A 27543-nucleotide genomic window follows, 5' to 3' on the forward strand; every position below is an offset into this window, starting at 1 on the left:
TTATCAGAATGAACTGTGAATTTGGTAGGGCCCTAGCTATGTCCATTAAAATTCTCCACCTAGGAGCTATATGTTGGACTGAGTTCCTGATGGTGTGACTGATGTGGTTAGGTCCCTTGACAAACCTGGTGGCTGAACTTTTTGTGGTTTTGTCCTCACCCACAACTGTTTCAGATTTGGGGACAATTTATGCCTTCAAGTCAGCAGGACTTCTGTAGGTACCCGCATAGCCCCATTGAGCGTCTGATGGTGGACTTTCACCTGCACATCTACCAATATGATATATGCCATCATGTGTCAGCCATGTCCCTCTGCCATGTACGTTCACCAAACCTGACAGTCTCTACACAAAAGAATAAATGGATACAAATCTGAAATCAGGAATTATAACATTCAAAAACCAGTAGGAGAACACGTCAATCTCCCTGGTCACTCAATAACCGCCTTTAAAAGCGGCAATTCTTCAACAAAAAAACTTCAAAAACAGACTCCAACAAGAAACTGCAGAACTAGAATTAATTTGCAAACTGGACACCATCAAATTAGGTCTGAAGAAAGACTGGGAGTGGATGGGTCTTTACAAAAACTAGTTTCCTCATACTAATTTCCCCCTACTGTTACTCTCACCTTCTTCTGTTATTCCAATCACCTCATAATTCCTTGACTGTGCCAGGACTTCCAGTTCTCCCTGCTTGTTTCCCAGGCTTCGTGCATTTGTGTATAGGCACTTAGATAACTCGCTGATCGCCCCTCTTTCTCAGTATGAGGCAGGAGCCCTGCCCTCTCGCTCGCTCCTGCTTGTGCTTCCTCCTGGTATCCCACTTCCCCACTTACCTCAGGGCTTTGGTCTCCTTCCCCCAGTGAACCTAGTTTAAAGCCCTCCTCACTAGGTTAGCCAGCCTGCTTGTGAAGATGCTCTTCCCTCTCTTGGTTAGGTGGAGCCTGTCTCTGCCTAGCACTCCTCCTTCTTGGAACACCATCCCATGGTCAAAGAATCCAAAGCCTTGTCTCCGACACCACCTGTGTAGCCATTTGTTGACTTCCACGATTCGATGGTCTCTACCCAGGCCTTTTCCTTCCACAGGGAGGATGGACGAGAAGACCACCTGCGCCTCAAACTCCTTTATCCTTCTTCCTAGAGCCACTTAGTCTGCAGTGATCCGCTCAAGGTCATTCTTGGCAGTATCATTGGTGCCCACATGGAGAAGCAGGAAGGGGTAGCGATCAGAGTGCTTGATGAGTCTTGGCAGTCTCTCCGTCACATCATGAATCCTAGCTCCTGGCAAGCAGCAGACTTCTCGGTTTCCTGGTCGGGGCGGTAGATAGATGACTCAGTCCCCCTGAGGAGAGAGTCCCCGACCACCACCACTCGCCTCCTTCTCTTGGGAGCAGTGGTCGTGGAACCCCCAACCCTAGGACAGTGCATCTCGTGCCTTCCAATTGGCGGAGTCTCCTTCTGCTCCCTTCTCTCAGATGTATCATCTAGTCTTCTCTCCACATTCGTACCTATGGAGAGAACATGAAAACGGTTACTTACCTGTATCTGCATTGCTGGTACATGGACGCTCCCCTCTTTTCTTCTGGAGGTCACATGCTGCCAAATTTCTTCACCGTCCTTCTGTCCCTGCTGCGCAGCCTGCTCTGAATCTTCAGAACGTTGTGCCTGTAGAAGCATATCCTGACATCTGTCCAGGAAATCTTCAGTTTCTCTTATGCAACACAGGGTCGATACCTGTTGCTCCAGACCTTGAACCTTCTCTTCCAATATGGTCTCTTCCAGACCAGCTTGCACTTTGTACAGACAAAGTCGCTTCTGTCCTGTGGAAGAAAGACAAACATGGCACATCCAGTACAGGTCACAACAGCTGAATACCCCCCCAATCCATATTACCTTCCTTCTACGAGCTTCCTCAGGAGTTGTAGTAACTACTCAGAGAAGCCAGCAAGATGTAAGCCTCAGTGGGCTCTCCCCGGGCGAACTCCCAGGCAAACTCCCTCTGTTAGCCACTCTGTTGTTCGCTGCTCAGCTGGTTCGCAGCTGACTGGCTTTTTATACAGTCAGGCCCACTGAAGGCTCACCTGGAACAAAGCACGCCCAATTCACAGTTTTCAAACCACCATTTCAAATACCCCCTCATTCTTCTCTTCCGCAGACTAAACAATCCCAGTTCCCTCAGCCTCTCCTCATAACTCATGTGTTCCAGTCCCCTAATCATTTTTGTTGCCCTCCGCTGGACTCTTTCCAATTTTTCCACATCCTTCTTGTAGTGTGGGGCCCAAAACTGGACACAGTACTCCAGATGAGGCCTCACCAATGTCGAATAGAGGGGAACGATCTCGTCCCTCGATCTGCTGGCAATGCCCCTACTTATACAGCCCAAAATGCCAGTGACCTTCTTGGCAACAAGGGCACACTGCTGACTCATATCCAGCTTCTCGTCCACTGTAACCCCTAGGTCCTTTTCTGCAGAACTGCTGCCGAGCCATTCGGTCCCTAGTCTGTAGCTGTGCATGGGATTCTTCCGTCCTAAGTGCAGGACTCTGCACTTGTCCTTGTTGAATCTCATCAGATTTCTTTTGGCCCAATCCTCTAATTTATCTATGTCCCTCTGTATCCTATCCCTACCCTCCAGCGTATCTACCTCTCCTCCCAGTTTAGTGTCATCTGCAATCTTATTGAGGGTGCAATCCACACCATCCTCCAGATCTTTCCTGAAATGTGGTGCCCAGAACTGGACACAATACTCCAGCTGATGCCTAATCAGCGTGGAGTGAAGTGGAAGAATTACTTCTTGTGTCTTGCTTACAGCACTCCTGCTAGAATGATGTTCGCTTTTTTTGCAACAGTGTTGCACTGTTCGCAAAAAGAAAAGGAGTACTTGTGGCACCTTAGCAACTAACAAATTTATTTGAGCATAAGCTTTCATGAGCTACAGCTAACTTCATCGGATGCATTCAGTGGAAAATACCACTGAATGCATCTGATGAAGTGAGCTGTAGCTCACTAAAGCTTATGCTCAAATACATTTTTTAGTCTCTAAGGTGCCACAAGTACTCCTTTTCTTTTTGTGAATACAGACTAACACGGCTGCGACTCTGAAACCTGTTAAGCTGTTGACTCATATTTAGTTGTGGTCCACTATTACAAGCAGATCCCTTTCCACGGTACTCCTTCCTAGGCAGTCATTTCCCTTTCCTAAGTGGAGTACTTTGCATTTGTCCATATTGAATTTCATCCTATTCATCATGTACAGTAGAACTTCCGAGTTAGGAACACCTCGGGAATGGAGGTTGTTTATAACTCTGAAATGTTCATAACTCTGAACAAAACATTGTTCTTTCAAAAGTTTACAACTGAACATTGACTAAATACAGCTTTGAAACTTTACTATACAGAAGAAAAATGCTGCTTTTAACCATCTTAGTTGAAATGAAACAAGCACAGAATCAGTTTCCTTACCTTATCAAATCTTTTTTTTAAAACTTTCCTTTTATTTTTTAGTAGTTTACATTTAGCACAGCACTCTACTGTATTTGCTTTCTTTTGTCTTTGCTGCTGCTGCTTAATTGTATACTTCTGGTTCCAAATGAGGCGTGTGGTTGACCAGTCACTTTGTAACTCTAAGGTTCTCCTGTATAAAGTTAATTAGTGGAACATTGTCATAGCGTGTGACCCATTGCTCTTTGTTTCCAGCCCATCAGTCCGTGTTACTTTGTTCTTATCCAAGTCAACAGTAGTTTATTCGTGAGGTAAGATTTTTGAGGGGCTGAATTAAAGGCTTTATTATAATCTGAATGTCACATCTACCACTTTTCTCTCCTTGCTGATTTTGTAATTTTATATGTTTAAAAAAGCAATCAACTTTGCTGCACTATTATTGCTGCTGATTGTTCAATTCCATTATTCTCTAGCCTCTTAGATCTTTTTCTTAATGTTTGTTCCACTATTTTACTAGAGGTTGAAATGAGTCTAATTCCCAAGATACTCTTCTTTTTTCCTTTTTAAAATTTAGATTAAACAGATCAAGGTTATTAAGCATTGAAAATCAGAGAGTCAATAAAACAGAACTACGGCAACTAACATACATTTCTCCAGAAGACCACTGTTGTGTTTCCTTTCCCCCTTGCTCCTAATGAAGGAGCGTAAGGGCATCTGGGGTAATGAACAATTCAATGCAGGTCAAACAAACGTTTCTTAATAGGAAGTATCATTAACTTGTGGCACTTGCTGCTTCAGGATGCTGTTTGAGGCAAAAAAGTTAGTAAGTGTGATAAAGTTCCTCCTCTACTTTGGTGGGTCCTGTGCGGATTTTGCTTGCCTCAGAGATTCACAGTAGCCCTCAGTTTGGCCACTTTCATGGCTCAGATCTGCCGTTCACTCAGATAACCTCATCACTGGCCAACATGGGGAAAAAAAGAGTAAGAATAATCCCCGCAGTCTCTGCTGATCTACCATGTGGGTCAGGGAACAGCCTAGAGACCTTCCCCTCTGGTGGAACCTCCTGTGTTGGATCAGGAGTTGGGAGGTTTGGGGGGAACCCGGGCCCGCCCTCTACCCCAGGTTCCAGCCCTGGGCACTGTGGACTGCAGCTGTAGAGAGTGCCTTCTGGAACAGCTGTGTCACAGCTACAATTCCCTGAGCTACTTCCCCATGGCCTCCTCCCAACACATTCTTTGTCCTCACCACACAGGATCTTCCTCCTGATGTCTGTTAACGCTTGTACTCTTCAGTCCTCCAGCAGCATATCCTCTCACTCCCAGCTCCTTACACACCCCTCGCTAACTGGAGTGAGAGACTTTTTAAACCCAGGTGCCCTGATTAGCCTGCCTTAATTGAGTCTAGCAGCTTCTTGATTGGCTGCAGGTGTTCTAATCAGCCTGTCTGCCTTAATTGTTTCCAGAAAGTTCCTGATTGTTCTGGAACCTTCCCTGTTACCTTACCCAGGGAAAAGGGACCTGCTTAACCTGGGGCTAATATATCTGCCTTCTATCACTCTCCTGTAGCCATCTGGCCCAACCCTGTCACATAAGGCACAAAAAAAGATTATTCTTGTTCATAAGAATATTTAATGGACCTGATTCTGTCACCTTTTATGTGCAATAATAGTCCTTATTCCCTGAAGTGGTGACTCTGAAAATCATTGGGTTTGTTCCATGTGACGAAGGCTTTCAGGATCAATCCTGGCATCTGTAAAACGTAGCATGTAAATGGATGTAAATGAGAGAGGCTATTCCAGTCACTGGCTAGGATCAGGAAAATGAATTCCCTTCTCTCCATTGGGTGGTACAGCATATGTAAGTGCAGCACTGAGGGCAGAGTGTGTTGTGTCTTGCTCCCAAAGCATTAGTAAGATGTAACAATTGGTGGGACACTGGGCCAGTTGTACTGTAGCAACTCCTCTGTTCTGAAAGATGTGTCGAAAGAAGGGCACGTCTTTGACCGTTCCGCTCTGTGCTCCCAGAACGCATGGAGGGGAGACTTTTGCAGTTAAAAACACAGGTAGTGTCAGGAATCAAGGCCTGTAGGCTCAGCCAGTCTCTGAGCTAATGAGTGCAGCTGGTCTGTGGTCAGCTGCCTGACTGGTTGGAAGAGCCAGCAGACTGGCTCTTAAGCCTAGCAGCAGCAGTTCAGGGTTGCTCGTAAGAACAGCCATACTGGGTCAGACCAAAGGTCCATCTAGCCCAGTATCCTGTCTTCTGACAGTGGCCAATGCCTGGTGCCCCAGAGGGAATGAACCGAAGAGGTAGTCATCAATTGATCCATCCCCTGTTGCACATTCCCTGCATCTGGCAAATAGAGGCTCTAGACACCATCCCTGCCCATCCTGGCTAATAGCCATTGATGGACCTATCCTCCGTGAACGTATCTAGTTCTTTTTTGAACCTTGTTATAGTCTTGGCCTTCACAACATCCCCTGGCAAGGAGTTCCACAGGTTGACTGTGCGTTGTGTGAAGAAATACTTCCTTTTGTTTGTTTTTGCTGCCTATTAATTTCATTTGGTGACGCCTAGTTCTTGCTCAAAGTATTTGCCCATGGCTGTGATCTCTCCTGCTCCTGTTTGTTCCCTGCCTTGCGTCACTCCAGATAACCTGGTTCTGACCCTCAGCTCCGATTCCTCACCTCTGGCTCTGACCCTTGGCTTTAGGATTTGGCCTCTTGCTCGTGTTCTGACCCTTGGCTCCAATTCCTGGTTACGGATTCCTGATCTAACCATTGGGCATGACTTCTGCTCTGACCATTAAGCCTGAGTTCAGCTCCCGCCACTAGGTACCACTGCCCATGGCCCAGTCAAGTGGCACAGTGATAACTTTGGGAATGATACTTCCATTGGGAGAAAAACCCCTGAAGCCGAGCTGTCATTTCAGTGGTTCTGGGATGTTTATGTGGACAACCCTGTAGATGTGGCATTTCAAAGAGTGAGTCCGGAAAAGGTGCCAGGTGTCCCAGGAACAACATGATGGAGTGGGCTGTGGTGACAGTGCTGAGCCCATCATATATTGGTTTCCCAGGCAGCTGCATCTCTGCATCTCTAACAGCCAGCACGGCTGCTTCTCCTAGTTATTTCAGGTGCATTTTAACTAGTGAACCTGGGAAATGTGGCAGAGGGTTGTAAGTAGTCATGCCAGGGTAACCAGGCACACACCTTGGAGGAGATCCTGCCCCTTGGGTTCTGCATGGGGAAGGCGAAGGGGGTGTAAGGAGCCCAGGTATCAGAGGGTGAGAGGTAGCTGGTCTCACTCCTGCTGCCCTGCACATCCTTGCAGGGGGCCCATCTGGCCTCCCAGATGGCTACTGCATGCACTGCGTGCCCTGTCTAGTCGGGGACATGCAGTGCTTCCTTTCCAGAGCCTCAGCAAACTGTATGTCATGTGCCCACACCCCATCTGATGGGATGCTGCATTGGTTATCAGGATTTCTGGAGGGAGGGAGGGAGGCATCTGCCCCTCACTGGGTTGGCCAGGGTAGGTCTTCTCTATCCATTGCTGCTTAGCTTTGCTGATGCTGACCCATGTGACTGCTTTGTATCTGAGATTCCTCCTAGCCCTGAAGTGGACTCTAGATCAAGGCAGATGGCTATCTAGTGAGAACCTTCTTATTTCTTATTCCTTGGGCACATGTATCCATCTCTCCCAGCTTTCATGGCTTTCCTGTCAAACTGGGGTATTGTTTTTCCTTCTCAGAGAATTGTTTTTGATTAATGGCTGAGAAAATGGAAAGGAGAGAGATGAATTAACTCACAAAATGTGCATCACTCTAATGGGGTTTTAAGATGTTTGGGGTCCCCCACCCCCACTTGCTTTGCTATTGCTTTTAATTTTTTTTCCCTTAGAAATTAAAAGGCAGTGTCTTAAACAGTAAATGTATTTTTATGCATTATATCCATTATATGCATTAAAAGATCTTGACCATCCATTTCCAGCTCTTGGAAGAAAAGTAATATATTGTGTCGATTAGGATCCAGTGTGTGGAAATTAGGGTGTCTATGAAAGCATTTTCTCTGATTGCTTGCATTTAAGTCTGATTATGCTCAAATCACCCAAACATCAGAGAGTACTATGCAAAGTGTAATAATCTATCATCAGAAGCAGGCACGCAGAGAGGCAGCTTTTAACTTTGGCAACACCAAAGAGCCAGTGTTTGTGCATCCTCTTTTCAAAACACTGGTCTGCAAGGAAGCCACACAAACCAGATGTCTTGGCACTGTTACAGCAGCACAGCTAAGACGTCTTTAGATCAGAGAGTTTTAAATGTAAGACGTTTTCTGGGCACCCAAATAGAACAACCTGGGCTGAATTCATCCATTCATCAAATGTGTGGTGTTACATCAGGGACGAATGTGGCCCATTCAGCTTAAGATACTCTGATGAAAGATTACATGTCTTAAAAGCATGAAGCAGAAGTCTGTGCATTTAATATAATTACAGCTTTCCTGCTGTCCTCACCTCAGAGCTAAGGCTCTGTATGTGTTTTTCACTATAGAGACGAGTTTGGAGGTACTTTCTCCATCTGATTATGTATGTCCCAATGCCAACTGGGGGATCTACTGCAAACTTCATCCCCTGCAAATGTTACATTAAATTAACTGTGCCATGCCCTGGCCTCTTAACTCCAAAATATAAATTCTCCAGGGTCCCATGCAGGTATCCAGGAAAATGAGGTCTGGGTTTTGAAAAAATCACTTTAACAGTAAACACATCTTGAGGCGTTCTCCTTGTCCTTCCCCACAAACATCCCTGATCAATTGCAGCTTGAAAAGCAGCTACTAGCTACTCCTTAGGATATTGCTTTACTTTGCATCCACTATTGCACTGAGGACCACATCCAGCAGTCTTTATTCAGCCCACTGAATCCCATGGGGGTAAGACAAGCTAGAGGATTTGACGCATAACCAGTAAGCTCAAGGGTGAGGTACAGCTCTATCTGAATCATAATGGGAGCTCTGTGTAGCACACTAGGGCGGAATATTCTAAGTGGTCTGTAAAGAAGGCTGTATGCCCGCACTTTTGTAAATATAAGTATTATTTAAATTTATATTTAAATATAAGTAAATATTCACCTTGGGAATTATATGCATGAAATACACAATAGGATAGGAAATACCATTTATATCAGTGAGGCTGTTGGTGCTGAATGTTAATTTACTGTGTAACTATTCCCCGGATGTAGTGTTGGGCCCGTCAGGGCAGATGCAGAGGTATGTTAGTAGGGTGCATCATCCTCTCAGCTTGCAGAAGTTTTGGAGCACTTGAAATTATAATATTTTGTTTTCTCATATCCTCAACAAAGGTTTTCCTATATCCTCAGTGGAAGATTTCCCTTCATCTCTGCCCTGTGCATTGGCATGACCTAGTTTGATGAAAAACCGTTTGATTTCTTCCCATCAACCTGACTCCTGTGATTGACCAGAGGGTGGAGATAACAAGAGACTGAGCTCAGAAATTGAAAGCCAGGTCTTCTGAGTGTAGCATATTAACCCCGGGACTCCTGGAGCAGCACATGATAACCTTTTGCTAAGGTTCTGTCAGCTAGCTAGACCAATGCATACAGTGACACACACTTATCTTGGGGAGTATTATCAATTGTGGTCTTAATCTACTGAATAATAACACTGGCTCATTTGCTGGCAGAGTCTCCAATGTTACCTGCCTCCAATGATTGTGGAATTTTAAGTACTCTCCTGTTGACTGCAGTGTACATGGAGGCAGGTATTTTCCTTCCTTCCTTCCTTCCCACTGTAACCCTTCCGCAAAGGAAATGAAGTAACAGAACTGTGCTCGCTATTTGGTGACGTGAGCTGGAGATCTTGTTCACTCTGAGAAGCCCTTATGGGCAGCGATTGTGCTTCTTAACCAGTTATCTTAGCCCACTTCCTCTCAGGCAAACATTCAAGTTTCAGAAACCACTACTACCAATGGTTACCTTGTTGGCAGGCCCAGGCAGACAGGCCAAGGACTGAAAAGGAATTGCTCCGTGTATCTCTAGAGGAACCATCATTATGATGTATCACTATGCACTAGGCACTTTCCAAGCACTTATGTGATTGCTGCTCACATCAGAGCTAACAGCCTAAGGACCCATCTGGATACCAAATACAAGAGTGTAAACCATATCAATGTGGCCTGTTTTTTCTGCCCCTCCCTTAGTTTCAGGTCATCGTGCCAGGAGGAAAGTATCTATGCTAATTAACCATTGGAACAATTCATCCAGGGTCATAGTGGATTCTCCATCACTAGCAATTTCTTAGTCAAGATTAGATTTTTTTTTTTTTGGTGTTTCTTAGAGTTCTGCGCTAATTCCAGGGGAATTATTTTGAGGAGGTTCTATGGCCTGTGCTGTACAGGAGGCCAGACTCAATCACAATGGTCCCTTCTGGCCTTGGAATCTATAAATCTGTGGTCTCCATCAGCCTGGGGATGCAGCTTCCCACCCAGCTGTGTTACCTCTCATTGTAGAGGAGCTGCAGTGTGAGAGCTGGGCTGCCCCAGTTCTGTGGCTAGCCAGAAGGTTTGCCTTCCAGGACCACGGCCTATCCAGCACCTTTCCACCAGAGCTCAATTCAAATAAATTCTTAAAAAAGCAACCCCAAACTTAAGCCACTAATTTAGATTCATAAGAACGAGGAATTGTTCAAGGCTGTTTGTCATCTCCCTCCTATGGTGCCGGGATTATTGCAGCCTGAACGTGTGAAATCACACACTGCTCTGAGATCTCTGCAGTACTCAGGTACCGGGGGATAAGCGGAGGATGGAGTGGCAGCCACTCAGAATCCACTCCCCCCTCCCCTTTCCTTCCACTTTTGAGCAGCTGCTAGTGATTTAAATTGTCACCTTAATGCATTCATTTATTTAACTCAAAAACATGGTCTTAAGAAGAAGGGGGGCACCGTCTCCCTGAAACATGATGTTGAGCTAGCAGAATATCCCTCTTGAGAGGGGCGTTAATAGTCCGTCGATGCCCCTAGTGAGTGTGAGTTATAGGTCTTTCAGCTCCATGAAAGAAATGGAACCATCATCCTTCAACTAAGCAAGATTACTTTATATGTGTTCACATAGCAAAATGTCTCCTGAAGTCACAGCGGATCGTCACTGGATAAACACCTTCACATAATTCCCGGAGCAGTCCTTTCCTGTTCCTTTAATGATGGCAAACGTACTTTGTGCTGGGAGGACAGGGCGCTGCACTTGCTGCCACTTAACATGCCATGCTTCAAAGGAGCCAGCTACAGCATCCGCAAAAGCCGAGATGGGGAGGGTGCTGGAGAAGTTTGGCCATTTAACTGGAGAATCAAATGATGGGCGTACCCAGGAGTGGGTCTTTAATGCTTCAGTGTTGTCTTGCGAGGAGGCAAATCCAAGTTTGCACAGATACAGACTCAAGGCTATTACTAGCAGGCTTCCTTAGCCAACAGCTTGTGCACTTTGGCAGCTTTAGCATGAGACTCGCGATGGGGTAAAACCCCCATCACAGGTGCGAAAGGCTTAAAGGCACAGTTAGTCGTATTTACCCCACCTCTGTGGTAATTGGGCAGTTCCTCGTCAGTCGGAGAGGACATGACTAAAAGGATCAGCAGACACCTGGGCTAAGAGAATTCAGTCAAGGGAGAGATGCCACAGGGAGGAGACGAGAAGGCTGGCTCTTGGAAAGGGCTGAAACATCAGAGGTGGAAGGAGACTAGAGGCCTCAGGAAGACTTTGGTCGGGCAGGACAGAGCCAGGGAAAGGCAGTGGCATCCCGAGAAAGGGTTGAGCACAGGGCCCAGAGGTTAGGATGATTCTTTGGACCAGCCCCTTCTCAGCCAGAGGGCAGAGCATCCTGTGAAGGCAGGGGGCCTGCAGGGGGCACTGGAGATGAGAACCACTGCACCACCGCACCCTGACACAAGGGGGTTCACTGGTGATGAATGTGCATCGTTACACTCCTCACCTGCATAGCCGGGGGCTCTCTGGTTAAAACCTTACGGTGTGACTTTAATGGGACCCACCACTGCAGCATCTACTGAGAGTCTTTTGCAAAGTGTGAGTCAAGGGACATCTGTCACGGAAGACAGTGGAAGGGGAGGTATCTGGCCGTGGATCAGGGAAGCTGGCATTTGAGATGCCCTTTGTAACAGCCTTCTAGGGGGAAGCACTATATACCTGCATCAGTGAGAGACGGGAGAGTACGATCTTAGCCTTCTGCACGCACTGTAGGGTATAACTGCTTGGGGTATTATCATGGGCTTCTAAAACCTGACAAACCTGTTAGTGTTCTCTTTGATGTGGGATGTAATTCTGAGAGAGGTGGGTTTAGCCTCATGGACTAACCTTGGGAGCCTGGAACTTCTACAGGCCAGGAACTGGCCTATCAGTGACTCACCCTATGACCTTGGGCCTGTCTGTGCTTGTTTCCCTGTCCGTTATCCACGTTTTTCAACAATTGATGATGGTGTTTACTTGCCCCAATGATGGTTGTGATCGTAAATTCATTGTCCATAAACTTGTTGAGATCCCTGGATGAAGTCTTCAGTGTCCTCACCCAGTCCTGTGCCACATCTTTCCTGCCTCGTTCTCTTTAAAAGTGACTCTCCAAGCATCTTCCTCACAAAGAGAGTGCCCGTCTGTGATGTTATTGACATAATCTGGGACCGTATAGATCATTGTTGCAACCAAGGTCCTGTACTGGCACCAAATCTTGTATAAAGGGGGTCAAATAAGGTGTCTAAGACAAGGTTATGGTTGGCTGATTATGATTATGCTATCTGTGTGCATGTATCATTTTTGTATTTAAAGTTATAAGTATTGGCTCTATACTGTCTGTATTTCACACTTATGCTGTGCTTCTGGGTGACACCCCAGACAAGTTGGTTTCAGCTCTGCCTAGCCTGCTTGATGGCCTATTAAGGACCATCAGCTATACAACTGACCCATTGAGAGAAAGCAGCTACACCTTGTGATTCAGCAAGGTATGCAGGGACATGCCTGTGGACAGAGCTCTGAGGTTTTTCCATGCCATGTGATGGACAGCTTGTCTTTGGGACAAAGAAAGCAGAGACCACATGGCAAGAGAATATAAAGAGCTGCTGCAGCTCCTCCATCTTGTCTTTGACCCTGCTTCTTACCTCTGGACCGACTTTGCTACAAACAGAAGCTCTACATAAAGGACTGAATGACCCATCCCAGCTGTGGATGTGCTCCAGAGACTTGATTTGAACCTGCAGCTTATTCCATCATTGCTACAAGCCTGAACTAAGAACTTTGCCATTACTGTATGTAATTGATTCCATTTAACCAGTTCTAGCTCTCATCTATATCTTTTTCCTTTTATGAATAAACCTTTAGATTCAAAAGGATTGGCAACAGCGTGATTTGTGGGTAAGATCTGATTTGTATATTGACCTGGGTCTGGGGCTTGGTCCTTTGGGATCGAGAGAACCTTTTTTCTTTTAATGGGGTATTGGTTTTCATAACCATTTGTCCTCATAATGCATGGCTCTGGTGGTGATACTGGGAAACTGGAGTGTCTAAGGGAATTGCTTGTGTGACTTCTGGTTAGCCAGTGGGGTAAAACCAAACTTTTCTCTGTTTGGCTGGTTTGGTTTGCCTTGGTGTGCATAGAAACCCCAGCCTTGGGCGGTAACTGCCCTGCTTTAAGCAATTTGTCCTGAATTGGCACTCTCAGTTGGGTCCCACCAGAACCAGCATTGTTACACTGTCACAAACTGGTGGCAGCAGTGAAGGCTTGTCGTGGTGACTTTTTTTTTTCTTCTCTTTTATTAAAATGGATCCCAAGCCTCTATCCCAGTATTTTTCCCCATCCCTTGCCTGTGCTCTCACCAACAGGGGTATGTCTGCGCTGCATTGTAATTGGGTCTGTGTGACCTGGGCTTGTAGACTCTGTGTTTCTAAGCCCGCGCTCAAGAATCCACACTGCATTATAAATCTGGGTTTACAGTTGCTGTACCCAGGTCTCTTAGCCATAGTAATGCATCCATACTGCACTACACAGACCTTCTGAGTGGTCCACGCTGCAAAATGACAGGGCTTTGACCTGAGTCATGGCGGAACTTGGGCTCTGGCACATCCCCTTAGCAGGGTCCTACACTTGGATCCTGAATGCTTGCTGACCCGAGACGAAGAGAGCTTGGGCTCAAACATGAGTCAGAGCCTGGCTCGGTGTGCAGTGTAGACGTACCATGGGTGAACTTCTACTGCTGCCCTTTGGTGTCTTTGGCTGCTCTATGAGCACCTCCCAGTCCAAGAGCCACTGCCACAGCCTTCACTGGGGCACTGCCTGACTCTCTTTCAGTGCTTGTTGTGCAACCTTAAGTGTGGTGTATTGAGGACTGTGTTTGAATTGCAAGTTCTTCTTCGAGTGCTTGTTCATGTCCATTCCAGTCAGGTGTGTGCACACATGCACATTGGCCGGAAGATTTTTCCCCTAGTAGCGAGAGGCAAGTAACCATTTTTTACCACTTTAAGGGTTCATCTACACTGCAGCTGGGAGTGGGCTTCCCAGATTGTGTAGACAGGTACACGCTATCTCTGCTCAAGCAAATGCACTAGCAGAGTAACCAGGAATAGCATGGGTGGTGGCTTGAGCTAACTGTGTACCCAGTCTGGGTAGGTTTGTACGCAGGCAGCTAGCCCAAGCCGCCACCACCCCTGGCTGCATTGCTATTTTTAGTGTGCTAGCTTGAGCAGAGCTGGTATGTGTCTCTCTACCCAAGGTGAGAAACCTGCTCCCAGATGCAGTGTAGACCTACCCTAAAAGTGTGTGTGCTGACATTGTTCCCAGTTCTGCTTGCACTCTAGATGGCTCTGCAGGAAAGTGTGCAATCACAATCAGTCTGGAAAGAGCCACTTTAAAACAAGGTAGGGTGAGTTGTGCCTCGTTGCTTTAGAGAGCAGCCTGTTTCCCCTCTCTGCTTTTGGGTTTTTGTGTGTTATCATTCTGAATTCTAAGAGATAAAATAGCGTTATGCTGCATCTTTCCAGAAGGAGTATTTTACATGATCTAACTTCTGTGTGTGAATGCCATAACATTAAGTTTCTCCTAAAGTCATTTGCTGGTAGACATGTAGTTTAGAAATTAATGGGTAAACCATAATGCTATCTTCCCCACTCCACAGTCTGAATGCATTGACGTTTTCATAACTTTCTTACGTTTATTTTTACTTTAAGGCTATTACCCATGTGCTGGCCGCATGCACTAATAATTGGAAGTCTTGGGTTCAGTTCCCAGCTCTGACTTGTTGTGTGCTCTTGGGCAAGTCACTTCTCTGTGCCTCTGTTTACCCTCTCACCTGTACCTGTTTAGAGTGTAATCTCTTTGAAACAAGGACTGTCTCTCCCTAGGGGTATGTCCCAGCTCCTGCCTGAGACAGAACGTTTACCCAACTGCTTTTACCACCAGAACCTGAGCCCAATACTGTAGACTCAGACTGTGAAACTTACTGCTGCTGTTTTTTTCCCCCTGTAGACATACCCTAAAATGCCACAACTCCACCAGTCAGAGTCAGAACTGAGAATTAAGTAACTTATTTCAAATTCAAGTCTAACCCCTCCGTTCCCACCCCCCACAAATAATGTTTCAGCTAGCGTGTGTGGAATTGTTTTAGTTAAATTTCCTATGGAAAACCCACGTTCTGCCACTTCAGTGCTCCCGGACAATGGGAGCAGTGTTTCCACTATGAGAAATCGATCCTGAAAGGCGGGTGGCCTAGGGTTAAAAGCTTTGTTAAACATGCACGTACCTCCTCACTTGTTGAGGATTTGATGGAGTTTAAGTGCAGTTCTAAGAGGCCAGTGCTGACACAGGGCATTATCCTCTGCCTCACTTGATACCTTTGTAAAGTGGTCCAGCAGATTATCATTATGTACATTGCCGTAATAGACCAATTCTTTATTGCTGGGCTACTGCGTGGAGTCAGAGCGTTGAAACCATATGAATGGTGGTTGCTATAGCCTGGAGATTCTGGCAACCATCTGTTCAGAGGCACCTTCAAGTATGTATCCAGGATTTTATGCAGCGTTTTCTCTGAAGAAGGGTTTTGTCTCTTCAGATTTTTCCTAAGGGATAACTGTTTGGACATAGGAGCCAAGATCGCCATTTCTTCCTAGTTCTTCCGAAGCCTCCAACAACAAGAGGTTGTCTCCCTGAAACCCCATTGCAGTAGCAGCGAAGAACAGCATGACACTTTGGTCCTCTGTCCCTCATGTCAATGACTTATGCCCACCTGGTTGGGTTGGGAGATGTAGGCACCCATCGTTGTGGGAGGCTTTGAGTCTGCCTTTCTCTTTCACATGCTTCAAGTGGCTTTCCTTGTGCGGAGTCTGTGCCCACCCCCTAACGCAGCAGTGGCAGCGGAATCCACAGTCCAGGCGAGTGTGTGTGGCCAGCATGCGGAAAGCTGCATGGGGAGGTTTATTTGTTGGTTTAGCAGTTACTCCAGGGGTCACCTTTTATGCCTCCCTCACAGATCTTTCCTTTATCCTTTAATTTACCAAGATCAAATTAAGCAACTGGTTAAAGTAAAAATTTGGTGTTAGACAAGGGGGCAGGGAATCACCGTCACTGCTCATCATGGTTTTAAACTGGACACTGAGAATGTTAGACGAGTTGGAGGGCATGGCGTTAAATGATCTGGAGTTAATCTCCTTAGTTTATGTAGATGGCATTGTACAGCTGGCAGACCTATTTGAATTAATGATGATACTCTTTGCTACCTTGGAAGATTGGTGTAGTCAGCTTGACCTTAAAATAAATGCCAAGAAGATGAAATGGAAGTACCTTGGAAAAGGGACTATAGATAAAATGTTGAAATGTAGCAACGGTGAAGTGGTAAAACAAGTAAAATGTTATGTATACTTAGGAAGCTTGATCAGTGCCATGGTTCCATCAGGGATGAGGTTAAAAGAAGATGTGCTTTAGTTACAAGTGCTGCACAGAAACTGATGAAATTATGGACTGATAAAAACATTATTTGGTACTGAAGTGATAATGTATCAAGCTAGGGTACTAACAATATTACTCTGTGGGCTGGAAGCAGCTGCATTAAATGAGACAGACCGACATCAGAAGGCTGCAGGCAGTAGAGCTAAGAGTTCTTCAAAAGATGGCTGGTGTAAAATGGAATGATTTTTTGACAAATGGAGAATTTAGAAGGAGAGGAGAATGTGATATCAGGGACAAGATTGGCTACAATCAAAAGGATTATGATGGTGGGGACACTGCAGAAGACAAACAGATGATAGGATGCAAAGAAAATAATGTCAACACAACCCAGGTCAGTCTGGCCTAGAGGCTGGCCACCAACTAGATAGCAGGACATTGTACGCAGGGACACGACCAGGTTGGACTTAATGGAGGAAGAAGCCATGGACAGGAATGAATGGTGACGATGTACTGCTCCTCATGTCTGTAAAGATGCTCTAGGATGAAAAGAAGAAAATGTTTACTCGGCTGGAGAGGAGAGAGAGAATCCAGGATTTCTTTCTTTCTGTCTTTCTGTCTTTCTTTCAAATGGAAGTGCCTGAGTGCTTGCAAGGGGCATTGCCTGCTAACTGGGGCTTTCAGAAGAGCACTTCCCTATGTCTGGAGGCAGGCGATTACTCTCAAGTATTATTCCTTTTTACAGCAAGCTTTGCATTAGGAGCAGAGAGGAGGAGGAGGGGAGAGAGCTGCTGGGAGAGGTGCAGTGATAGCACATTGCACTGCTGTGCGGGGATGGGAGGATTAGGCAGGAGAGGGAGCTGAGCCCCAGGCTGCTGCGAGGGAAAGGAGGGAGCTGCGTGCTGCTGCCCTCCACCCTTTCTAGATATTCCTTAACAAGAGAGACTGAAAGTGGAAGAAACCCCTGGATGTCAAATGTAGCAATTTCCACAGAGAGCAGCTGAAATCTGCCTGAGCTACAGTGGTTTGTGGAAGTGGATTCATCCTTCAGATGGGTCTTGTGTTATGATTAGATACAGATGTGACCTGTCGGCGCCTGGCATCAATGGGATAGAAGGGGAAGAGGGTTGTTAGCAGACAGCAGCGTGTAGAAGTCAAACACTAGATGGCCACAGCCAATGGGTTCCTTTCTCTCCGTTGCAGCTCAAAGTTGGGGGTGTAGTGCTGAAGTTGTCCTTCCTTTCCCTCTCAGCTCCTCCCTGCATACGCTCTGGTGACCTCCAGCAATTGCAGCCTCTGCTGCCTGTGTGCCCGATTGTTCCACAATCGTGCTGCTGTCCGTTCTGCTTGCGCCTGCGCATGGCACGCTCTCCTGTACCGGATCCGTAAAGCCGCTAGCCTCTCCCCCCTTCTCTTCCCTCCTCGAGACCCACCTGTGATGAGACGTTGTGGCAGAGCTCTGGGCTTTGACAGAAATGAGGAAAGGAGAAGGGGGAATATATATTTGTATCCAGTGAGTATATGTGTCCCTCTCCTTCACACGTCGCTTGTCTTTCGATTGTCAGCTCTGCTGAGCAGGAGCTGCACCTGCTTCTGTATCTATGCAGCACCTGGCACAACAGGGCCTTTGGATGCTTCTGTTAATAGAAGAAACATAGTAATCAAGATGATGGGAGCCACTGATGGTTTTGGGAAGGTGTGAACATCACTGTCACTCACTGGCATTGCTGTGAGGAAGCCCTGGAAAACAATGCTACCTACCATAGGGATTTACACTGCTGCCCATCACTGTCATGTCAGACTGTCATGTCATTCACTTTCCCTGGAAAGGGGATTAGCAATAGCAAAGTCCCTGTTGGATGACAGGGAGTCTCTGGATATTTCAGTCAGGCCAGATCTGTGGCGCTCCCTTTTGTAGTGTGAACAGGACGTTAACAGTGTCTCTGGACTTGCCTTGTAACAAAGTTAGGGCACAACTGATCCATTCCTACCTTGCAACCTAGTGCTTCATGTTGTATGGACAGGACAGACCCTTATAAATCTTGATTCTGGTACTATCTGCACCACTTCCACTCTCTGGCTCTGAGCCTCGAAGCTAAGCTCGTAGTGAGTCAGAAGCACTTGAGCAGGGGTATGCAGGAGGGTTTCCAGTAGCTGGTGCTGCTCAGAGTAGCTGCTGACATTGGAAGTGCAGAGTGATTGCTCTCAGCAAGCTGGTCTAACCCAAATAAAACATAGTGTGTTTTAATGAGACATGAACAAATGGCTCTTGCAATTGAGGGTGCAGTTGTAAGATATTAGCTGTATGGTAATAAAGTGGGTTGCCAAGTGTCTTTGCATTGTGTTCATTGCAGAAGGGCTGTTTACCCAACCCTCACTCTGGCGACAGTGCCCAGCAAATGTGGAACTGAGCACTGCATAAATTGTTTGTGCTCAAATACTCCAGGGCCACCTCCCTCCCTTGTTCCTGTGGCATCTGGACTAGGCTTCTTCTCTGCCTGCATGCCGTGCTTGCAAGGGGTACAGCGATGGGCCTTCACCCCCCATGCCTGCCACAACATCTGGCAATCCGGAGCAGTGACTTGCCTTGAACAGGATCCCAGGGAGCCTTTCATCCACCTCTTTGCTCTGGGCTTTTTCCTTCTTATTGTCTTCCCAGGAGCCACTGCACCATCTTCTCCCCTTACCTGGCAGCTGCCTCAACTCCTAAGCCAGCGGGGAGGCGTTGTGCTTCCCTCACCTACCTGGCACTCCAGCCCAAACTCTGAACAACAGCGTTTCTGATGGCTGTGGTGCTTGTTCCAGTGCGGGGAGGTATTGAGCTCTGTAGACTTCAGGGCTGCAACCAGAAGTCAAGTTGCTGCAGGTTGTGAACTTCGCCCTGTCCTCTGGCAATACCAGTGTCTTGCCCCTTCCCGGCACCCAAATGTCTTTATTCAGCTTCCCTGCTGCTGCATGATGCTTGCCATGGGAGACTGTCACATGTGTTAACAAGCATTTGGATGGAAGAATCCAGGGAGTGTATTGGGGAGGGTGAATTGAGGCAAAGACTCGTTTTATACCATGGACTAGATTTTTGTAACTAGCTGCTTTGAGTGGGCCTGCAAAATCTGTGCACCTCCTCAGGTTGACACAGGTATAGCTGAGTGCAGACAGTAGGCCTGGAGGTGAGGATATTAACTGAATGCAGCCGACACTAAGGCAGTGTTCAGGGGAGATCAAATTCAACCATGGTTAAAGTGGGTGAAGCCACTATTGAAGACACCAGGAGCTGTGATGCCATATGCCGGTGCTGACTTCGTCTCGGGAATGCTGGGAGTGGTGCAGCGATTGGCCTAAAGCAGGCCCCCTGCTGCTATCTTACCCCTTCCTGCTGTTGCTTTTCCTGATTTACCCCCCCCCCCACGCTTCCACCCCCTCAGTGACTGAGTTACATTCAGCAGCCAGCAGTTGTGCCAAACAAAACAGCGCCAGTTATACCCCTGTACCTTGCCATGGCCACCTGTTTGAGGAGCACGCGCTCATCACCGTTTACATCCGTGCTGAATTAGACTCAGGCACTTGCGGGGGAGTTGCTCTTCCTTTCTCTGGGCTGCGTCTGGCTGAACATCACTAAGTAACCGTTCTATCAACACTAAATCAGTCCCACCCCCTCGGATAGACTAAATGTGTAACTCATTCTAATAAGTGATCTGCTAAACGTGCCCTGCTGGTTTATCAACTGTTCAGAAGTCAACTAAGCTACTCTTAAAAGGAAAACAATCCCGAACATAAGAGCACCCACACTTCAACTATGCTGCAGCAATCAAGGTATTGGTCAGGCTCTGAGGATTTTTCAGCAAGCCTGTTCAATGTTAGTGATATGGGTGGTGGGTTTTTTGCAGTCATTCCTCTGATTTGCCATGTTCTTGTTGCATTGTTTCATAGGTGATGCTCTGGCTGTGACTGAGTTGGTTATTTATAGGCAGAAAAGGAGTACTTGTGGCACCTTAGAGACAAACAAATTTATTTGAGCATAAGCTTTCGTGAGCTACAGCTCACTTCATCGGATGCATTCAGTGGAAAATACAGTGGGGAGATTTTTATACACAGAGAACATGAAACAATGGGTGTTACCATACACACTGTAATGAGAGTGATCAGGTAAGGTGAGCTATTACCAGTAGGAGAGAAAAAAAACCTTTTGTAGTGATAATCAAGGTGGGCCATTTCCAGCAGTTGACAAGAACGTGTGAGGAACACGGGGGGGGGGGGCTGGGGAAGAAATAGTTTTACTTTGTGTAATGACACATCAACTCCCAGTCTTTATTCAAGCCTAAGTTAATTGTATCCAGTTTGCAAATTGCATCCGATGAAGTGACCTGTAGCTCATGAAAGCTTATGCTCAAATAAATTTGTTAGTCGCTAAGGAGCCACAAGTACGCCTTTTCTTTTTGCGGATACAGACTAACACGGCTGCTACTCTGAAACCGATTATTCATAGGGTTGATCATTTGCTTGCTGCTGTTTTGGAGCTCTTCTGAGAATGCTCCAAACAATCATCTGTTTGACCAATGTGAGAGGAAAATGAGATGATGTACTTAGAGCTGCCATTTCAAGCAGATGGGTATTGTTTGAGCATTGGCAGCCCCATTAGAAGATGTCATTTGGAGTTGGTGTGACGTGACATATTTCATTTCCTTGCCATGACCACACATCTGTTTCTTGTGCTTTGGGGACTACAGGAAGTATCCCCAGGATAGGTACTTGTACTCTGGAATAGTGCCTGGCTTTTCCAGGTTTTTTCTATGGTCCCTTCCCAACAGGACAGAGAATTTTTCGGTGTTCTTCACCTACAGGTGGAATGATCTCCGATGCATGTAGATGACCCTGGTAGTCCTTTGCTTTGCCTAAAGCATGAGATATGGGGTTGTACCCTTCTAGCCATTGCTGTCCTGGAGTTTTGATCTTCAGTGGCATTTGCCACAATTTTAATCGGGGGAGGCGGGCTTTGTGGTTTAAGTTACTGCATTGGCTCTGGAGACCTGAGTTCAGTTCCTGGTTTTGCCACAGATTTAATCTACCCTGTGCCTCATCTCACAGATGGTGAACTGTGGATACTAGCACTTCTCTCCCTTACAGGGTATTGGAAGATAAATACACTAATGACTGTGAGATGTTCCAATACTATAGGGATGAGGGCCATGTCAGTACTTGGGTAGCTCAATGGGTGCCTGAGTTGCAGCACTGGTTTACTCAGCAGGTTTCCACATGCTCACTTTGTGACACAATGCTGTGTGTGGCTTTGGAGTTGATCCACCACTTGTCCTTTTAGTTTTGAAGGAGCCCAGCAGAAGTAGCGGTCCATTCCATGATTCTAAAATCTATTTTGTTGGCACTAGTTTGTCCTTTTTCTGAGGCAATGTTTTCTGTTTCACCTGTCAAACTTCCAGCTGCCCTAGAATCAGTGAGGGACTCCGAGCTTGCGTCTGCTAATTGCATGGTCATTTGGGGACTGGGGACGCTTCCAGCCAAAAGTTTTACTCACTCTGATGAATGTCCCATAAGCAATACAGCATTGTGGGCATAGGAGTGCATGGGGAAAGTGGTAGCTGCTCACATAAACAAGTGCACAGAAGGGGCATAAATTTCTTTGCAATTTCTTGCATAAATGTGAGTGTTTGTGCAAGTGGGTTTTGTGGGTACAGCAGACAGCTGGTTTTGGAAACCTAGCCCTATTTTATTCACCTCATGATCCCCTTACCAACATAGCAAGTATGTAGCTTAGTTTGTGTGAGAGCAGCCATGCTGCGAAATGGCACGGGAGCTGCCATGTCCACATGGTACTGTGCTTATTTGTGTGACACTAAAGGCTTCAGGGGGCATATCCCATAGTTCTTTGCGCTGCAGTAAGCTGAGCCACTCTATGAATTCTTTTCCAAAGAATTGTGGGGGAATTTGCCTATCCTTTCTGAGCACTGGGGGGAAAGAAGGGAGTTGTGGTTAGGGACTGGAGCAACGTTCGAGAGAAGCTAGTCTGCATCCACGCTATCCAGTGGTCATGTTAGCATCTGTCGAGGTGTGCTAACTTGAGCTATAGCCAATACTCCTCTTGGGCTAGCCAGTTAGAGTTAAAAGCACCCCTGTTCTTACATTAAGGGTTTTATGTGTGGACTCAAATTAGGGGCAACAATTGAATTGTAGTTTGAGTTAACTCTGGAGTGAAGACAAGCTAGGGACGACTGCTGCCCTGAAGAGTTTCTATTCTACGCTAGACAAGGCAGACAAAGGGTGGGAGAGAGGGAGTGTAATTATCCCCAGTTTTACAGATGGGGAATCAGGGCCCAGAGAGATTGTGGCTTGGCCAAAGGTTGTGGCAGAGCCAGGAATTGAACCCACGGTGTCCTAAATCCCAGCCCAGCTTCTTAACCACAAGACTATCACATCAAATAACAGAGTGTATATGGCACAAAGATATGTAACCTCATAACTTTCTCTTCCTTGTTCCTATCACACCTAGTTCTCTGTCCATTTAGTGGGCTCACATAGCCTCTTGCACCAAGGCAGAATGCTGCTGACTTGGATGGGGCTCCCTACTGACATGAGAGCCTCTTGCACAAATTTGTGTGTGGGACTTGGGCCTTTGATTGTAACTTTCTTGGGGCAAGGGCTCCATCTTTTACTGGTCTGTAAAGGGCCATGCACTCTCGTAGTCCTGCATGACAATCAGGTTCAGTGGCAGCAATTAAGGTGTGTAAAAGTTTCCTGTTGCCAAGCTCTAGTGACTGCCATACCCTGCCGAGAATGGAGGCTTGTAATAGACTTGTATGGCTGCTGGTGGTGGCTCTGCATCTGTATATACTGGAGAGAGCCCTGTTGCAACTATAAACAAATTCAGGTATAAAACCAGCACTTGCTAAAGTGACAGGTTTACCCTTTGGAGGCACTTTCATTTTGCATGTTGGAGTCAATGTGCCAGGCAGCTCCTTGGATCGCAACATGGACGAGGAATTAGAGTAGATGCTGTGCTCATGGTGACATTTTTAATCTTTCATCTCTTCAAGCTAATGCATTTTGCTGATCAGTTTGCCAGGCGGAGAGACCTGGGTCTGAGCTCCTCTCTTTTCTATAAAAAGAAAAGGAGTACTTGTGGCACCTTAGAGACTAACCAGTTTATTTGAGCATGAGCTTTCGTGAGCTACAGCTCACTTCATCGGATGAATCGGATGCTGTAGCTCACGAAAGCTCATGCTCAAATAAATTGGTTAGTCTCTAAGGTGCCACAAGTACTCCTTTTCTTTTTGCGAATACAGACTAACACGGCTACTACTCTGAAACCTCTCTTTTCTATGTGCACTGCTATGTGGCTTAACAATTGTGGGGTTTTTTTACTTGTCATAAATTTGTTGTCTCCATGTCAGGCAGGCTCTGTGTCACTCTGCAGCAGGCATCTCTGAAGAGGGAAACAATCAAGTGTATGGAATGGTTAGTGACACGGATTATATACTCTGTGTGTGTGTGTCTCTCTCTCTCTCTTACACATATATCCCCTTAAAGAAAAGGGTCATTGTTTTCTTCCTTAGAGCAGTGCCCTTTCGATGCCAGTGGTGTTGGCAGGAATGTGTGCACACTGCATGCCATTCCCTCTGTGTTGTCCTCCCTGCAGCAGTGCCCTTTAAGTGTTAGCTGAGATGTCTTACGTTGTGAGCTTCCTTGCAACAGTGCCCTGGCAATTCTGTGATTCTTTGTGGGGTGTGTTATGTGTACTGTGGTGGTGCCTGCAGACTCTAGTCAAGGATCAATGCCCTGCTGTACTAGACACCATACAAAACAGACAGCTCCTGCCCCTGAATGCTCAGAATCTAGGTTCGTGGCCTCTAGTTATGATCCCTCCATCCTCCCCACAGACAGCATGAGCTCCCTTTCAACAGTATCTTGTCAGTGCCTGCTGCCTCTCTGGCATTGTGAACTCCTTGATGGCAGTGCAGGAGGGCTGCCAGCTGGAACCCTCTGAGCGTGAGCGTCTGACCAGGGCTGTTCTTGGAGTTTCAACTGGGGTTTTCTCAGGTGCAGGCTTCCTTTCTTACCGCTACAGGTACTGCAAATTATTGTGGTCACATCAGTTTACCCCCCTGCTGTGTGTCTGGCTTCGGGGAAGGGTCAGATGCTTCATCAAATCACCAGAGAACTGATAAGTTCAGCCCTGTCCTTGTGGACTTTACCATGGAGGATTAAATGGCACAGATACCTTGCCTTTCACTTCTGGAAGCCCCCCTTCATATTCGGCTTCTCTCCGTGGCACATGGAGTTTGAAAGTCTGAACTTGTTCCTAGTGGGTGTCAGACAAAGCACCGCCCACTTTATAGCATAATTTGGCTTGAATTTGAATTACTGTCTCTGTTCAGGAAAGCCCCAGGCCTGGAATAGAACATCACGTTGCGGGTCAGGTTTGAGAGACATTGGCAGAGCTGTGTGAGGGAAGCCTGAATCGTTCTTGCACTATGTCTGGCTCTTGCCAGTGCTGTCTGCCTCTCAGAAGTTGGAGATGGCAGAGCCCCACTGGAGTGGATCATACAGCTGGTATTTGCCAAGCTTTACATCTCAGGGTACCAATGCAGTATGTTCTATCTCCTAGCACACACTCCCATCTGGTTCCAGGTTTCCTTTTTCATGAGTATTAAAATTAACCTTTTTAAAAAGGATCTAATGAATATTAAACATTAGTCACATCCTTTAAGTACCAAAGCCCTGGAGTTAGTGTCCAGCCATGTAACTGCTAATACTGCTTTGCACTTCAGCACCATCTGCCACCCTGAAGATCTGCAGGCACTTCATGAACACTATAAGGGCCTGATCTAACTCCCATGAAAGGAAATGGAAAGATTCCCTTTGACTTCTCTACAGGTTGAATTGGGCCCTAATTAATTTAGACTCTGTATGTGAGGTGAATGATGGTGTCCCTCTTTTACAAGGTTGAAGGGGGAGAGATTTGGCCAAGCCACATCTGCCATCAGTGGCAGAGTCAGAGATAGAGCCCAGCTCCCCGTGGTCCAGTTTTGTGGGGTAGGCAGAATGGCAGCTGGCCAAACAGTACCAAGAAGGTGCCACAAGTACTCCTTTTCTTTTTGCAAATACAGACTAACACGGCTGCTACTCTGAAAGAAGAGGAATGTTTTTCATACATGAAGGTTGAGGTTCTCTTCTACTGTAGTGCAGCCCTTTGGTATTTCTGAACTGATGAAGCTTTGAAATGGGTCTGAATGATTTGCTCCCATGGATTTGGTGTGTCTTATGTGCTTTGTCCCCTGCTAATGACTCGGATGGCCCGTTCTGAACCTCAAATCCTGGCTAGCCACACGGGATACTTTTCAGAGAGTAACGTGCAGGCTGTGGTTTGTTGACTTGAGAGATTCATTGCATGTTTTCAAATACCGAATGGAGTTGTTTGCAGATGATTAGTAAAGCCCAAAATAGCCACAATTGGCTGGATTTTGTCTCTGTTGAATAGAATTCAACCAGCTCCAGTCACCATAGCAAACTGCTTCCCTGCATTGTATTAATTTCACACCTATACAATGGGTAAAATGTACCAAGTGAGTATGGGCTCTCAAATGTTGTTATTCCACCTTGCTACACAGACAATGTCAGATATTTGTTTCGCTGAGTTCTATAGTCTCTTATTTGTATTGGCTCCGATGCTTTCATCTCACTCCTTGGTGCTCCTTTGTGGTCTTCCATTATTTGGTACACATTGTCCTGAGGAATCGAATCCCTTTTGATTAGTGCACCATCCGTCCTAGCCTGCCTGTAGAAACATCAAGGAGACGTATAATTGTCTTCGATTTGCCTTCCTCTGGGTGGGAAGTGGGTGTCATTTCTCTGAATGTGTCCCTTCCCCCTTCCCAGTTTGCGTTGGCATGCACTGAATTCAGCAACGCTCATTGCAAACCCAACCATAGCATGAGGCTGCCTTCTCTACCCCTCCCATCTCCATTTCGTGCACTGTTGTGTACACAGTGGAAAGTTTATCTGCTGTGGTTTCTTCCCCGAGTCCATGAATGCGACGATAATTAGCAGTGACAGGAAGGTCAGTATGCATGGGGAAGAGAGGGTATGAAACATGCCCTGAACTCCGCTGTTCTACCCCCACCCGCTTGGTATCTCTGTCTGATGCAATCTTGTCAGGGCACTGGGAACGGCACTGAGCCACCCTTCTGGCTGCTGCCGCTTACCTTCCCTAAGGGGTCTGTTTCACACGAGGCAGTCTTTTTAAAGATTCTTTATTTATTCATTATTTCTTGATTTATTTATTTCTCTCACTGCTCCTCTCTGAGTAGATCACTTCTGGCAGATGTGACAGACTTGTGTGAAATTCTTGGGACAGGTTGATGCCAATAACTTGGAAGCTCTCGCCTGGTTCTCCTCTTCCCCTCTCCCTGGATCGCCACTCCAGCCCCACTATTCCACTGCTTCACAGGCGTAGCTTTTAATTCTGTTGATTTCTTTTCACATCTAGGTTGGCAGCTCCTGCTGCTGGGGGAGGGAGGCAGGTCTAGAGACTGGAAACATCCCCTTCATACCCGCTGTTCAGGTGCGCTGTGTTTCTTCTATGGCTTGTCTGCCCCAGAGGAAATGTCAGTCTCTCGGTGGACATGGGTGGGGGGGGTGGGGGGGAAGGGAGGGGAGGAGGAGCTGGGTGCAGCAGAGGTAAAAGAGCCATTCAGTTTACATGTTAGTTCAGCAGTGGGACTCTAGAGCAGAGACTGCCAAGCTGCAGTCCTGCATGTGTGTCTCACCCTCACACAAACACAGTTTAATATTTCATCTTTTGGCAATCATTGGCACAGTGAGTTATATTTTTGTTTTTCCACACACAGCTGGGTAGTAGCAGACTAAAATGCACGCGCGCGCACTTGCTCTCCCCCACTGGAAAATGCTGTACTTGGAAGAGCCACCCTGCCGTCTCTCGCACCGGGCCGACAGACCCCTTTTCCCTTCCAACGTGCTCTAGCTCTGCCATGTGGCTCTGTCAGGGAGGGAGGGCGGGCCTGCAGGCCACTGTGCTGCACCTCTTCAATATTGTGTGGAGCCTTGATGCATAGTGAATGAGATTAGAGTTGGTAAATTCCGCAGCAGCATTTCTTAGCAGTGAACAAACTGGTGCCTCTTCAGATTCGCCCTGTTATCTGAT

The 27543-nt window shown here is 46.6% G+C and overlaps 1 protein-coding gene across 6 annotated transcripts in view; it reads left to right on the forward strand.

Annotated features, from left to right (window-relative positions):
• CACNA2D2 (calcium voltage-gated channel auxiliary subunit alpha2delta 2) overlaps positions 1-27543 on the forward strand; it is a 587011-nt gene that overhangs the window by 167104 nt on the left and 392364 nt on the right. Inside the window, exon 2 of one of the 6 annotated variants that reach the window (XM_073352559.1) lies at positions 23774-23837. The exons of the other annotated variants lie outside the window; for them this stretch is intronic. Within the exon in view, the coding sequence (XP_073208660.1) occupies positions 23835-23837 (3 nt within the window). The 5' untranslated portion in view covers positions 23774-23834. The remainder of the gene's footprint in view (positions 1-23773; positions 23838-27543) is intronic. 6 annotated transcript variants of the gene reach the window in all.

The sequence above is a fragment of the Lepidochelys kempii genome, chromosome 7, assembly GCF_965140265.1.
Source record: "Lepidochelys kempii isolate rLepKem1 chromosome 7, rLepKem1.hap2, whole genome shotgun sequence".
Taxonomy (NCBI): domain Eukaryota; kingdom Metazoa; phylum Chordata; order Testudines; family Cheloniidae; genus Lepidochelys; species Lepidochelys kempii.